Genomic DNA, 15850 nt, shown 5'->3' with positions numbered 1-15850 from the left:
TGGATACAGCGGTACCTTGGGTTACATATGCTTCAGGTTACAGACTCCGCTAACCCAGAAATAGTACCTCGGGTTGAGAACTTTGCTTCAGGATGAGAACAGAAATCATGCTCCGGCGGCGCGGTGGCAGCGGGAGGCCCCATTAGCTAAAGTGGTGCTTCAGGTTAAGAACAGTTTCAGGTTAAGAACGGACCTCCTGAACGAATTAAGTACTTAACCCGAGGTACCACTATACTGCAAATCCTGCTTTGTCTCCAGTCATAAGATGTCAATTTGTTTGTTTGTTCAGAGACGTGGTGGCAAAGAAGTCTCTGGTTCAAATATTGGTCCTGCTATGAACCAAAAAATAAAAATAAATACTGACTAATAAAAATAACTAAATAATAAGCAGAAGTGTCAGGACTCTTAATGGCCATTGCTGGGGGAAGAACAGTTGAAGCAGTGGTGGATCCTGGGATTACGCTGCCCTAATAATACTCATCAGCCTGCCGAGACCATATAACACCGGTCTTGAAAGACCTACATTGGCTCCCAGTATGTTTCCGAGCACAATTCAAAGTGTTGGTGCTGACCTTTAAAGCCCTAAACGGCCTCGGCCCAGTATACCTGAAGGAGCGTCTCCACCCCCATCGTTCTACCTGGACACTGAGGTCCAGCACCGAGGGCCTTCTGGCGGTTCCCTCACTGCGAGAAGCAAAGCTACAGGGAACCAGGCAGAGGGCCTTCTTGGTAGTGGCGCCCGCCCTGTGGAACGCCCTTCCAGCAGATGTCAAAGCGATAAACAACTACCTGACATTCAGAAGACATCTTAAGGCAGCCCTGTTCAGGGAAGTTTTTAACATGTGATATTTTACTGTATTTTTGGTTTCTATGGAAGCCGCCCAGAGTGACTGGGGAGGCCCAGCCAGATGGGCGGGGTATAAATAATAAATTATTATTATTATTATTATTATTACTGTAAGGATTTCTGAGAGCACGCATAGACATCTCTTTAGTGGGATAAATATGTAGTCTTGTGAGATTTAAACTCTTGTAAGGACTCTGTGGGTCTAATGCAAATGCACAGCCTTCGTTGAAGTACCATATTTTGGATGAGGCAGTGAGTCTACTTGAATGTAATGTAATTCTAAGGAAGGGAGTAGCAATCTCTGCTGTCCAAAATTAGTTGCCCATTCTCACGCTTGGACATCCCAATAGTACTTCCGTGGAACTGAATAGGCTGTGGAAAAAAGCAGACTGCTAGGTTGAAATGAGCTTTTAATGTTTTAATTCTTTCATTTTATTTCTACTGGCGGGGAGTGCTGGTCAATGCCCATTGAATGTTTCCTGTCCACCCACCTTCCTCTGGAGTAGGTGACTATATAATTGGCAAGTCTCTCATTCATTCATATATATATATATATATATATATATGCTTTCGTAGATTTTCACGGGTACAGGAATGCAGGTTTTGGTGTCCTCGGGTGTCTTCCCGTGTAAAAGTTGGGGTGTCTAGGCGACGTTTCGACGAGGTCTCACTCGTCATCTTCAGGCTGGTGCTTTCGGCTTCTTGTTACTGGAACAGAGCGGGATCTCAATGTTTGAGTTCCTATAAATACTGTAGAGGGGGTGTGGTGTCTAGCCTCCAATGTTCTGGGCAGAGAGGAAGTTCCCAGGCTAGTGTGCCTTTTCTTCTTTTGTTCCTTAATTACTTGAGAGATACCTTGAGTGATTTCTTGAGTGATATCCTGAGTACCACTTAGGTGGGTCATTAGGTGTGGATTAGTTGCTAAAGTCTTTGTGTCTTGACCTCTTGAACTTTGTGAAGAGTTTTCCTGAGAAGATGGCTGTATTGCACTTAGTTGTGCTTTGGCTTGGCTTCGTGTATAGGGGCGAGCTGTGGTTTTGTGGCTTGTGTCAGCCAGATCTGTGTAGGGATTGCAGGGGGGTGCAGCATCCGGAGGTGCCACCATGGATTGGCTACTGGATGGTGTCAGTAATTCATCTGTGGAGAGGGTCTGGGTTTGGGTCTGGTGTGGTTGATTGGTGTTGGCGTTCTGTGTGCCTCTGGATCTGGTGTCAGTTTTTGTGGGGAGGGCTAATTTCCAGATGTCTGGCAAGCGGGATGTGTCGTCACGCTTGTTCATGTTGTGAGGGTGTTTCTCTATCTCGATGGCTTCCATGATTATTCTCTTGTGGTGATGTTCCGTGTTAAAGAGCAATTTGGAATCTGCAAAATTAATTTCGTGTCCTGTTTCTTTCATGTGTTGGAAAAGAGAGGAAGTTTTTTCTTCTTTTTTGACGGCATTCTTGTGTTCTGCGATACGTGCATTTATTCGTCTGTTTGTTTGTCCAATGTACGTGGCTGGGCAGACTTTGCAGGGTATTTCATAGATCCCTTGGTTTTCCAACTGGATTTTATCCTTGGGGTTTCTGAGGATATTGGCTATTTTTTGGTTGGTGCAAAAGGCTGTTTTGATATTGTGTTTATGGAGGATTTTGCTAATTTTATCTGTAGTGCCCTTGATATAAGGAAGGAGGGCCATGCCATTGTTTTCTTCTGTGTCTTGGTTTTTGGGGGGTGTTTCCTTTTGGATTAGCTTCGTAATCCTGTTTTGCTGGTATCCATTGGCAATTAACACATTTGAGAGATTCTGTAACTCAGTTGTCAAGTGGTCTTTGTCAGCCAGGCGTTTGGTTCTGGAGATGAGAGTCTTGGCTACGGAGTTTATTTGTGCAGGGTGGTGGTGTGATTGTGCATGTAAGTAGCGGTTGGTGTGTGTTTTTTTCTGGTAGATAGTGTGTCCTAGGGAGCCATCAGGTTTTTTGTAGATTAGGACGTCAAGGAAGGGAAGTTGGTTGTTGGCTTCTATTTCCATAGTGAATTGTATTTTGGGGTGTAAGTTGTTGAGATGTGTGAGGAAGCTATCCAGTTTTTCCTTCCCGTGTGGCCAAATTACAAAGGTGTCGTCAACATATCTGAGCCAAAGTTTGGGTTTGTGTTCTGACTTGTCTAAAGCATTGGTTTCAAAGTGTTCCATGTACAGGTTTGCGATGACCGGTGAGAGGGGTGATCCCATAGGTGCTCCTTCTATCTGTTTGTATCTTTGTCCATTGTGGATGAAGTACGTGTTGGTTAGGCAGTGGTTGGTCAGGTCCAAGATGTATTCGGGGGGATTGTATTTGTTTTGAATAGCTGTCAAGGCTTCATTAATGGGCACTTGTGTGAAGAGAGATACAACATCGAAGCTCACAAGTAGGTCATTAGGATGTAGGTTTTGCTTCTTTATTGTTTCTATGAACTGGAAGGAGTTTGGTACGTGTGAAGAGATGGATTCTGCATAGGGCTGAAGTTGCTTGGCGAGAAATTTAGCGAGATTTTGTAGAGGTGAGCCTATGGAGCTGACTATTGGTCTGAGTGGTGTTCCTTCTTTGTGTATCTTGGGGAGGCCGTAGAGTTTGGGGCATCTGGATGATTTTTCTCTGGGGATGATTCTTAGCTGGATTTCTTCACTGATAGGAGAGGCTTTTATTTTGGATTTGGTGGTTTTTTCCAGATAGGTGGTGGGATCTGTTTTTATAGGTTTGTAGGCAGGATCTTGGAGTAGCTTTGATAGTTTTGCTTGGTAGTCCGATGTGTTCATCACCACTGTGGCATTACCTTTGTCTGCTGGGAGAATGATTATGTTGTTGTCTTTCCTCAGGTTGGTGAGTGCTTTCTGTTCTTCTTTGTGTAAATTGCTTCTGGGTGGTTTGCTGGAGCAGAGGATGTTGGTGACTTCAAGTCTGATTTTATTGGCTTCATCTGGGTTGAATTTGGTTAGGCTAGCTTCGACTCCGCATATGATGTTTTCCGTGGGGATGCGTCTCGGGGCGACTGCAAAGTTGAAACCTTTGGAGAGTACTTTGGTTTCAGTTGTGGTGAGGATCCTGTCTGATATGTTATGTACTGTTTGTTTCATATATATATATATATATATGCAGTAGCAGGTGGAGAGTCAGATTATGAACTGCTAAACTCCATTAAGTGACTACCAAATCTCTTTGGCGTTTTCCATTCCGGGCTTCCATCCAGATTTGTTTGTTTCTAATGTGTTGTTGACTGGGAGGCCCTAGGTGCTGAATTGGAAGAGACCCAAATGAGCTATGCTGCTGCTGCTGCTGTTTGTGCAGATGTAAATATAATCCTTGGCTGGTTCTCTTAGTTCTTACAAAAAATAATAATGGTGAAAACTGATTTTCAAGAGAGAAAGGAGGGGGGAGGGTTGTCTGAAGGGCCTTGTTCAATGTTTCTTGACTGTGCTTTCCCCCTCTAAATCCAGAATCACAGGTTCTGGGTTTCCCCACACCTGACCAAAAAAATGCAATGAAGTCTGCTCCCTCTTCTTCTCCTTTCCTGACCGTTGTAGGCAGAGGAGTCTACTGTGGCCTTAATAAAGGATCAAGTGGCAACCATCCCAACTGCATCCTAGTCATGGTTGCACATGTCTTTTTTTAGGTGTGGCTAAACTGTGGACCACATTATCCAGCATCCCAATAGGTTTTTTGTGCCCTCCTTAAAAAAAGAAAAGAATCTGCTGCTCACATAGTTCCCCCAGCATGATACTGTGATGCGAAAAGGGTTTTTTGTGGACCCCCAAGACACCCCATAATTGTTTTAAAAGTAAAAGTTTGGCCATGCGCTCTCTCTCTCACACACACATGGCGGGGGGCATGTGTCAATAAGGCCCTTGCCCCAGAAAAGTTTAGCTACCCTTTGCAATGTGCTTTATGTGGAGCTTTCTTTGAAAAGTATCCAGAATCTTCCACTGGTCCAGAATGGGACATCTAGGATAATGGCGGAATCTGACTCTTGGAACCAATTACAGATAGGTAGCCGTGTTGGTCTGCCATAGTCAAAACAAAAAAATTTCCTTCCAGTAGCACCTTAAAGACCAACTAATTTAGTTCTTGGTATGAGCTTTCGTGTGCATGCATTAGTTGGTCTTTAAGGTGCTACTGGAAGGAAATTTTCTGGAAGGAAATTTTCTTGGAACCAAGTGATGCCATTAATAGAACACTTCCACTGGGAGCAATTCAGAGTGCTGTCTGTTAGCTTTACACGGCCCTAAATGGCTCCGAATGGCTTCAGGTTCAGGATATCTAAAGGGCCAGCTCCTCCTGTATGAACCTACCCAACTGTGAGATCCAGTGGATCCCTCCCCTTTCCCCTCAGCCCTTCAGTCACTGAGGTGTGGCTTGCAGGAATGTCTGAGATAGCCTTCCCCAAGTCCGCACCTAGGCTGTGACGCTCCCTACCTGAGGAAGCTCATCCCTCTGCCTCTGGTCTCTTGCCACTTCATTGAGATGTTTCTTAGGCAGATCTTCATTTTGATGAGCTGAAAAAATGACCTTTGTATCGAAGGAATGTTTTTTGTATTGATTCCTCGGATTTCATTTTCATTTGATGTGCTGTCATATGTCTCTGAAATCTCTTCTGATATTTTTCCCTGCGATGTGTGTGTTCTTGTGTTTAGAATGTTGTAAGCTTCCTTGAACATCCATATTTTTTAAGGAAAGGTTGTGGTTTTAATAACCAATCAATAAGATGTTTGCTAGTAATCCTGAAGGCAGCTTCTGAATTCCACTGCGTTATTTGTACCAAAATGTTGTTTCGAGGCAAAATATATTTTATTTGCAAATACATTTAAACTGATACTAAATACAAGATCAGCTAGTCTATGACATCCTGAATGTCCTCCAGTCTACAATTCAAACAGAAATTCACTTTAAGGACCAATTTCCATTTTCACATCAATGGTGCAGCTTTGAGGTTTGATCCTGCATTCGTAGTTGGATTCTGGACCTTTTTGTGATGTTTCCATACTTTGGGTTATGCTGTCCATCTGCAGTACAGCTTGACTTTTATTTATTTTAGGATGGGAACTCGATAATTACATTTTATATTTTTGCTTGGCACAAAAATTGAAGTCTGTGGCCTAATTCCATTTTCTCCTCCCTCCCACTTAGGATGCAAAGTTTGTAGAAGAAAGGCGGAAACAGTTGCAGAATTACTTAAGGAATGTTATGAACAAAGTAATCCAGACTGTGCCAGAATTCGCTTCCAACCCTAAAAAAGAGACTCTTATCCAACTGATGCCCTTTTTTATGTAAGTAGCTTTCAAATGGATAGATACACCTCAATATGCTATTAAATACATATACTGTATTTTCTTTCTCCTGTAACTTGAAAAATATTAACAGCGGCTGTCTTGAAATTTTTGCAATAACTGTGTGTGTGTGTGTTAGTAAGAATTGCCCATTAAATTCAAAAGACTTGGTTGATTTTTATTTATTTTTAGAAAACTGAATTATGAAATCATTCTTTTAAAAATTGAAAATGGACAACTTTGTGGCCGTTCATAGATCGAAATGAAAGAGGGAGAAAAATGCAGTTGGCTGTCCATTTATTGGATGATGGCGAGTGGTTACTGCCGTTCCATAACATGGTGGCATAAACATTGGTGGAGTGGAGCAGGGACACAGGAGAGAACAGCTCTGGTTCTTTATTTACTGCAGGAGCAGTTTTTGCCAGTGCTGCGAGACTGGGGGGTTTTGGAGGAGAGACCTGGCACATGACCCCTTTGTTAGGTAAGCTGGGTCCAAGGTGATTTGGTGAACGTCATTGCTGGTCATGGCTGTAAACTCAGGTCTCCCCGCCCCCCAGTCAGAAGTCACATCTACACCATGCATTGAAAGCATCCTGGGAACCGTAAGATGCTGGGAATTGTAGCTCTAAGAGAGGCAAACCTCAGTCTCCAGGACCATTTGGAAGAAGGCTTGTGCTTTAAACATTTGGTGTGGATGGAACCAAACTTCCAGCTGCTACACCACCCTTTTTCTGGCTCACTATTCTATAACTGAGAAAATACTCATATATTGGGCTTTCCTGGGAGGGGGGTTGTCTTTGGGGGCTGCCACAGCGAGTTCCTGGACTTTGACATTTCCCAGCGCACCACTGGGATGCAGATGTCCCCTTTCAGCTCTACCACCCATCATGAAATCATGAAATGATAAATGAAACAGGCCAAGAGATGGTGACTGGCCCAGTGTCACCCAGTGAGCTTCATGGCTGAGTGGGGATTCGGATCCTGGTCTCCCAGGTCATGGTCCAAGAGTAACCATTATGCAACACTGGGTGGATGATAATCCCAGCATGACTGTGCACTTATGCTGACGGTAACAGTAGCAGAAGTATTAGTAGTACTAAAATTGTTGCTGCTGTTATCTGCCGTTCTACTAAAACATTGGTAGACAAGCTAAGGCCTGGGGGCCATATCTAGCCCAATCGCCTTCTGAATCTGGCCCGTGGACAGTCCGGGAATCAGCGTGTTTTTACATGAGTAGAATGTGTCTTTTTATTTTAAATGCACCTCTGGATTATTTGTGGGGCATAGGAATTCGTTCATTTTTTTTCTTTTCAAAGTATACTCCAGCCCCCCACAAGGTATGAGGGACAGTGGACCGGCCCCCTGCTGCAAAAGTTTGCTGACCCCTGTAATAAAAGTACCCAGCATAAAATCGATACAGCTGAAAAAATGAGAGCACAACATCATCAAGATTAAAAGCATAGATTTTAAAATGGAGGTGCCCAGTAGACCTAAACAGCTTAGAAGGCCTTGGTAAACAGAAAGGATCTTTAAAGCCCTAAACGGCCTTGGTCCAAAATACCTGAAGATGCCACCCCTATCGTTTTGCCTGGACTCTGAAGTCCAGCGCCGAGGGCCTTTTGGCGGTTCCCTCACTGCGGGAAGCCAAGTTACAGGGAACCAGGCAGAGGGCCTTCTCTGTAGTGGCACCCGCCCTGTGGAACGCCCTCCCACCAGATGTCAAAGAGAAAAACAACTACCAGACTTTTAGAAGACATCTGAAGGCAGCCCTGTTTAGGGAAGCTTTTAATGTTTAATAGACTATTGTATTTTAATATTCTGTTGGAAGCCGCCCAGAGTGGCTGGGGAAACCCAGCCAGATGGGTGGGGTATAAATAATAAATAATTATTATTATTATTATTATTATTATTATTATTATTATTATTATTATTTTCCCACAGGTGGTACCAGGCCAGCTTCCCTAGGAAAGCTGAGCACAACCTGGGTGCCACTTTGGAAAAGGCCCTTTCTCCCTGATGTTTACCCATCAGTGACCTCGCTAGGACACATGTGCCCCAACAGATGTCCTATTATGCTGGGTGCCGACACTGGGGACTGTGAAGCCCCCACCAAACCACGAAAGAACCTGGAGCTGATATTGGCGCATGCAATGGGATCAATCAGTCAGGATATGTTCATAAATACCATGTTCTAGCTAATTAAAATACAGCAGGGAGAAAACTTCACTGTTTACGAGTGCTCAGTTGGGCTGTGTGCTGTACCAAATCTATTAAGAGTAGGTGAGATTAGTCTGCAGAATGTAATATTTTTCTAGTACGAGATCTGTAGAAATAGGATTTTTGACTAAGGGTGAAGGGGGCGGGGCAGGGAAGAGAAGAGAGATTTGTGTTTAAAACATGCTCCTTAGTATTAGTCAGCTTGTCATTTTTTGACAGGGAAATTTCCATAATTTTCAAGATGTTCATATACAATATTCCAGAGGGCTTTCATTTTAAAGCAAAATAAAATAAAAAATATATGAATGTCTTCAAGTTTTAATGAGCCTGCTCTCTATATCTCACGCTGCATCTGACATATTGATTCTGTGAAAAACAAAAACTTGCTGATTCCCTCTCAAATCTCAGTGGTGCTGCTTTACCCTTTTATGCCAGGAGCAATCTTTACTTGAAAACAAAAGATAGGCATGTCAGCTTCCAACTAAATATCATGTTTCTGATTATTTTTGTAGCACCATCTGTCCTTTATGCAGAATCTGGTACATACAGATTATGCAGAATCTAATACATACATACCCTCCCGATACATACTATATGGACCACGCATAGCGCAGCATGTTCAGGGCATTATTATTATTTTTTAGTTAGTTAGTCAATTTCTGTACCACTTAATATAGAAACTTTTCTCTAAGCAGTATACAGCAAACGACAACAACGAATGTTACAAAAATAGGCAATAGAAACATTGATACAGAAATTGCTATTAAATACAGTGGTACCTCGGGTTACATACGCTTCAGGTTACATACGCTTCAGGTTACAGACTCCGCTAACCCAGAAATAATGGTTCAGGTTAAGAACTTTGCTTCAGGATAAGAACAGAAATCGTGCTCTGGCGGCGCAGCGGCAGCAGGAGGCTTCATTAGCTAAAGTGGTGCTTCAGGTTAAGAACATTTTCAGGTTAAGTACGGACCTCCGGAACGAATTAAGTACTTAACCCGAGGTACCACTGTACTGATAAATTCTGAAACCCTTCTCCACTCAACACACCTCAGACTCCTGTCTCCCACCCAGGACTCCTTCCATCAAGCTTGGCTCTCTCTCTACCCAGACCTAAGCAAACTCACAGATCATCCCTCAAAATCTCACCACAAGAGGGTTCCTGGAACCTGCTGACATCAGTCTAGTCTCTCCCTCTAGACTTGCTTTTATAGGCAAGGGCCAAGGTTGCTGGAGCTTCCTTGGTCTTCCTTCAGCTGTGTCCCATTCAACACTCAAATCAGCTGCACTGCATATGACCAGTTCCAGGATACAGCAGGTTTAGTATCTAAAAAGCTATGGACCTTTGGAACTTCATTAACTACAAACACCCAAATTGGGGATCCCCTCCAAACCGGTGCCAAAGTTTTGTAATAGTTTTGTAGCACACACCCTGCATTTTGCAGCACGCACCCCCCCACACACAAACTGAGTAATTGATACACTGGGGGTCGTAGGTTACGCCCCCAACTGCAACATGGTCTGATTTACTCCAAACTGGTACCAAAGTTCTGCGATCATTCTGCAGTGGAAGCACCGTGTTTTGTGGCGCCTCTAAAACGGAGTAATTGAGACTCAAAGTGTGAGTCATAGGCATCACCAGCACTGTCTGATTTACTCCAAAGGGGCAGCAAAGTTTTGCAGTAGTTTTGCAACCTTTTTGTAGTGAAAGCCCCACATTTTTCAGCACCCACAAAAGTGGGTTACTGTCTTGCTTGGTGTTGGGCCATACTAGTGTCACCTTTGTTTTTCAATGATGGGAGTTGTAGCACACCAATAATGGGAGGGTCACAGGTTCCTCCTTCCCTGCCCTCGGAGCCAGGAGGGGAAGCAATCATCGCCTGATCTCAGCGTCCCTTTATTTTGCTGCCTCCTGCATGGACTATGCAAAATTCATTACAGGCAGGCCTGGAAAAGATGGACAGAAGCCATTAGAATTGGGGAGGGAAGTCCATCTCACTGCTATCCTTCATTGTCACAGCTCAATGGAGGGCATCTCTCTTGTGTTTCCTGTTCATGTGAAAACTATGGCTTCTTGATGTAAACAGAAAAACAGGTATTCATCAGTTAGAGGGGGGAAATGCAATCAAACAGAACCAACTAGCTGCTCATGTTTCTAATGGGAGAGCAAAGATGTTGCTTTGCTTCTGTACTCTCCAGTGCAACTCCAAATCTCTGCACAGTCTAAGCGAATTATGTCTGTGTTAACACCGCCTTCCCATTCCATTTTAAAATTATTACAGTTTGCAGATTTAAGATTATTACAGAGATGGAGTCCAGCAACATCTGGAGGGCCTCAGATTCCCATTCCCTGCTGTGTTTGTTGTTGTTGTTTGTTTAAACTACTTCTTGTAAAATATTAATATCTCGATATTGCAATAAAATCTAATTAAAATGCCCTTCTTTTATAGACAGCATGTAAATGGTTTTTTTGGGGGTTTTTTTTTGCTCTCCAAAGGTTAGATTTCTGGATCAGGAAGATTAGTATTGCAAAACAGTGTGGGGTGCTTTAGAATCGGGTGGGATGTTTTTTTAAAAAAACATACCACAAACAAACATTTTACCTATCCATTACAGCAATATGTAAATTACATTTGAAATCAGGATGCAAACTCCTCTTCATTGTAAGCTGAAACCTAAGCTGTTCCAAAAGTGTGAAAAAAATTACGCCAGGAGCAATTTAATATCTATATGAAGCCATTGGGAATGGTTATTAGGAGTTTCAGAGCAAGGTATCATCAGAATGCTGATGATACACAACTCTACCTCTCTATAACATCTGAATCAGGAGAGACTCTGAAGATTCTGGATTGGTGTCTGAACACAGTGGTGGATTGGATTAGGCTGGTCTGAGGTGCATATTTTCAGGACCCTCATTTTTTTGTGATTGCATTTTTTGTAAGTTTTTAAAGCTGTTTTTAATATAGTATTTAAAATTGTGGTAATCCACCCTGGGATCTTAGAGTGGAGTGGATAATAATACAGTGGTATCTCAGGTTACATACGCTTCAGGTTACATACGCTTCTTGTTACAGACTCCGCTAACCCAGAAATATTACCCCAGGTTAAGAACTTTGCTTCAGGATGAGAACAGAAATTGTGCTCCGGCGGCGCGGCAGCAACAGGAGGCCCCATTAACTAAAGTGATGCTTCAGGTTAAGAACAGTTTCAGGTTAAGAATGGACCTCTGGAACAAATTAAGTACTTAACCTGAGGTACCACTGTACTAAAAGTAGTAATAATACATACCCTGTGGTGTATAGAGTGTTAGGTGAGGGGTAGTCCCTCTAGTGGGGAACATATCATGTTCCTTTTGGGGTTGTTTACCCACCTTTGGTCTCCACCCTGCACTCAGCTCTCACCTGCGGCTCCCAGAAGCTGTCAGCATGTGACAGCAGCCGCACGCCAGGAATGGCTTTGATTGGCTGGCTAAATCAGGTGAGAGTAGCCAATGGGTCTCAAACCCTTGGTGAGTTAGGGACTCCCCCTGCATGTGAAGACAGGCTATAGCAGATGGAGAGAATGAGACCAATAGTTGGTCCAACGACCAATAAAAGGCTTTCTGCACCTGCTGTAGAGTGAGACATGAGGGGCAGATGGGACTTGTCAACCTGGGAAGGCATCCCATCTAGTATAAGGAAATTCTGGTCCTAAACCTCTGCTGCCTTGCAGGATATCTGTCACGGTCTGGTTTATGGGAGGCTGAAGTCTCGGCTGAGAACATCGGGACCGGGGGCAAGACGGTGGGATGGGAGCAGGAACGGGAGTCTGGAAGCCAGGAGTCAGGAAACCAGGGGTCGAGGGTCAGACAAACCAGGAGTCAAGGAGCCAAGGGTCCGAGGATCAGGAAGCAAGGAGTCAAGAAGCCAAACACAGCAAGGCCGGAAGCGTGTTGCTGTGGCAAAGAGCCAAAGGGAAATGCTGACCTTATCACCCTTCCCAGCTCTTGCTGTGAGTTACCAGTCAGCCTCACCGGTGTGTCCGCGCCTTGCCTATCCAGAACAAACTTAGGAAAGCCCCAGTCCTGCGAAGCCCTACCAGTCACAGGGCCTGGCTCCTGCATGCACTCCTGACAATATCTTTGGGGGAAGAAAAGGCTAAGGAGTAAATCCTATACAAATCTGGAGTGGAGTCCCTTAGACGATTGGATGGCACCTTGTACGCCTCCTTCTGCAGCCAAGCCAAACATCTGCTTTCCTTTGGACCACATCAGTGAGGCCGATAGGGTGGTCTTGTTGTCTGGGCAGCCCGGGACCTCCATATACACTGCTCAGGCTTGCGCCCTGGGAAGGTCACTTGGGTGCTGCTAACACACCGACAACAACACAAGAGGCATAAGTTATGATTCTCCAGCGGTTAGACTTCACCGCCCATTATCTCTCAGGACGGATGGATGTCAACAACAACAATACAAACAGCTTCCTATAACGTTAGCTGCCAGCACTACTGTTTCCCCAACACCCTGAGGTTCTTGGTTTGGGAAGCGGTAGCAGTTTGTGAAGCCCTCCAGACACTGTTGGACCCCCCCCCTTCACCAGCCCCAACCCACATGGCGAGTGGTCAGGAATGATGAGAGCTGTAGCCCAACTGTATCTGGAGGACCAAAGGTTCCTCATCCCTGTCTCAAACCCCCATGAAGACAGATGGTTTGCTCTAGGCATTTTCAAACTTGTTTGCCCAAGGAATGCCTCATTTTCTTCAACTCAAGGGAGCCTGTTTTCCTATATTCGCTTGAGGGCCCCGTGAGCCTGATCTGGCTCACGCAGAAACTCTCCAGTCCTGTCTGGACTTTGCCACGCGAGAGGCTCTTCTGTTCCATATAAGTTGCAGTTTGCTGTTCGATTCTAAAGTGTGATTGATTCACCTGCTTTCGTCTCATGAGTCACAATCACGTTCATGCTGCCTCCGCTTGCCAGAGTAGTCACAGAAAGAACAGCACTGATTCTTGGCCTTCCACTCTCCCAGAGCTCTTGTTGGGTTTGGAGCCGTAGCCAAAAGTTCCTGGGGCAGTGGATAATGAGAGAGGCTTGTTTGCCTGTGTTTATCATATTTAGCCGAGATGATGCCAAGATTCCCCTGTTGGGGGCATGTCTGACTAACAATGAGATTCAGAATCCCAAATGCTCTGAAACGACTAGGGATTACAAACGCGGTTGTTAAATTTGTTATGCTGAATAGGCTTGAGCACCACCACCACGATAATGCATACGGCTGCGATGTCTAGCATAATGATTTGCCCAGCACCATAACACTTTGTCAGAGCATCCACAGCCCTTAAATAAATATTGCTCCCATTTGCACAGCTGCATTCTGAAGGAACATTGCCAGTAACTTTCTCTAACATTCTTTTTTTATTATTATTGTTTCACTCCCCCCACACAGCAGTTGGTTTGTAACAAAAGTGCTCTGAAGGTGAATATAATAGATTTTAATGACACAAATTAAGCAATTTGAAGTGGCATCTATACTTTTAAAAACAAGCAAACAAAGAACAGCAAAAAGTCTTTGCTTTTTTTTAAAAAAAAATCACTTAGTAGAACATGAGCTTACAGTTTGATGCATCAGCAAAAAAAGCTTAAGGCAATTCTAGGTAGCGTCAACAGACGTATAGTGTCCAAATCCAGATAAGTAATAATACTTCTATTCTGCCTTGGTCAGATCACACTTGGAGTACTGGGTCCACTTTTTGGCACCACAATTTAAGAAGGATATTGATAAGCTGGAACGTGTGCAGAAGAAGGCAACAAAAATGCTCAGTGGTCTTATGAGCCTTAATAGGAACAGTTGAGGGAGCTGGATATGTTTAGCCTGAGTAAGAGGAGATATGATAGCCATCTTCAAATACCTAAAGAGCTGTCACTTGGAAGATGGAGAAAGTTTGTTTTCTCCCAGTGGATTCAAGTTACAAGGAGATTCCAACTAAACATCAGGAAGAAGTTTCTGATGGTAAGAGTTGTTTGAGAGTGGCCTGGACTCCCTCGGAAGGTGGTGGACTCAATGGACTTCATTGGAGGTTTTAAAGTAGAAGTTGAATGATCATCTATCGTGGATGCTTTAGTTGAGATTTAGTTGCATTGCAGAGGGTTGGGCTAGATGACCCTTGGGGTCCCTTCCAACTCTACAATTCCATAACCCCGTGATTCTTTAAATATAGATTATTTATTATGCAGTCATAGACTTGAACAAAATTAAGCCAACAATATCGTAACATACAAAATATATTAAAGTGAGCTGTAATATATAGTGGTACCTTGGGTTACAGACGCTTCAGGTTACATACGCTTCAGGTTACAGACTCCGCTAACCCAGAAATAGTACCTCGGGTTAAGAACTTTGCTTCAGGATGAGAACAGAAATCGTGTGGCGGCAGCGGGAGGCCCCATTAGCTAAAGTGGTACCTCAGGTTAAGAACAGTTTCAGGTTAAGAACGGACCTCCAGAATGAATTAAGTTCTTAATCTGAGGTACCACTATATAAAGTATCAGGAATATCTAAAACATGTCTCAAATAAGATATACAACACAGCACCTTAAAATGGGAAAGTTAAGAGTGAGTCGGGGGGGGGGGGATGCCATAACCACATTAGAAATCACAATGCAGGAGAACAGCAGCCAGACAGGATAGCCTTCTTCAGGGAAGATTTGTGCAGCCAGAAAGAGAAATCTAGCCACAGTCTTGGTTAAAAAAATTCTTGAATCTGCCAAAGCGTAGGCCAGATACCATTTGGAAATCCTGCCTTGGAAACGTTGAAAGAATTGGATTCACCAGTCTGAATTGGTCATTTTTATAGAAATTACAGGCAAAAAGCACGTCAGCCAAATATTCTATCACCTCCTCTCCACAGGGACAGAGCCATATATAGAGATAGAGATGGAGATATAGATATAGTATTTCTAAATCGTAAGTATATTTTTAAACTTTAAAAATATTTTAATATATTTTTTTGCCAGCTTATTAAACAGCACTTGACGGGGGGGTGAGGGGGGGAATGTCTCCATGTTTCAACATGGGTGTGGGTGGATTCTGGCACCAGTGCAGGCAGTTAAGGAGCTCCACCATCTGCTTCCAAGACACAATGGGAAGGCCCAGTTTTCATAGCTGCTGCTACAGCCTTATGCTTGTTCTGGTGAATTCTCCAAGCCTTCAGGACAGTCTTGATTCCAGGAGCTGCTGGAAGAAGCATTTAAAAAACGAAAGAATGGATTGCTGCAGGGCATCTAAACTTATGTTTGGTAATGCTACTGAATGTCACGGGTAGGGTGTGTTTTTCTTCCTTCTCATGCTGGCAGGAGACTGTGAACACTGATGGGGAAGTGCTTGAGCTGCTAAGTGTGAGATTTTTTTGTCGAGTTTCCTGCTCTTCTCCCAATTCCTTAACGCACCCATCTTTTGAAAAGAGAAAAAGTTTGGGAATTTGCAAAGCATGGAGCAGAGGGCTATCAATGGCTACTAGCCATTTGTCCCCT

General features: G+C 43.7%; 1 protein-coding gene and 1 long non-coding RNA gene across 6 annotated transcripts in view; one reads left to right on the top strand and one right to left on the bottom strand.

Annotated features, from left to right (window-relative positions):
* Positions 1–15850, bottom strand: part of LOC310831357 — a 126746-nt gene that overhangs the window by 61120 nt on the left and 49776 nt on the right. The gene's annotated exons all lie outside the window — the stretch shown is intronic.
* The window catches only part of SNX29 (sorting nexin 29), a 229334-nt gene that overhangs the window by 171796 nt on the left and 41688 nt on the right, over positions 1–15850 (top strand). For 4 of the 5 annotated variants that reach the window (XM_083711484.1, XM_083711488.1, XM_083711486.1 and 1 more), the window contains one exon: positions 5989–6128. In XM_083711484.1, coding sequence (XP_083567610.1) covers positions 5989–6128 — 140 coding nt within the window. Of the gene's footprint in view, positions 1–5988; positions 6129–15228; positions 15324–15850 lie in introns of those variants that run through there. The other variant, XM_083711485.1, reaches the window with a different exon arrangement.

This window comes from Podarcis gaigeae (genome assembly GCF_964106915.1).
Source record: "Podarcis gaigeae genome assembly, chromosome: 14".
Classification (NCBI taxonomy): domain Eukaryota; kingdom Metazoa; phylum Chordata; class Lepidosauria; order Squamata; family Lacertidae; genus Podarcis; species Podarcis gaigeae.
The sequence above is the reverse complement of the archived record's forward strand: the minus strand, read 5'-3'. Positions and strand labels throughout refer to the sequence as shown.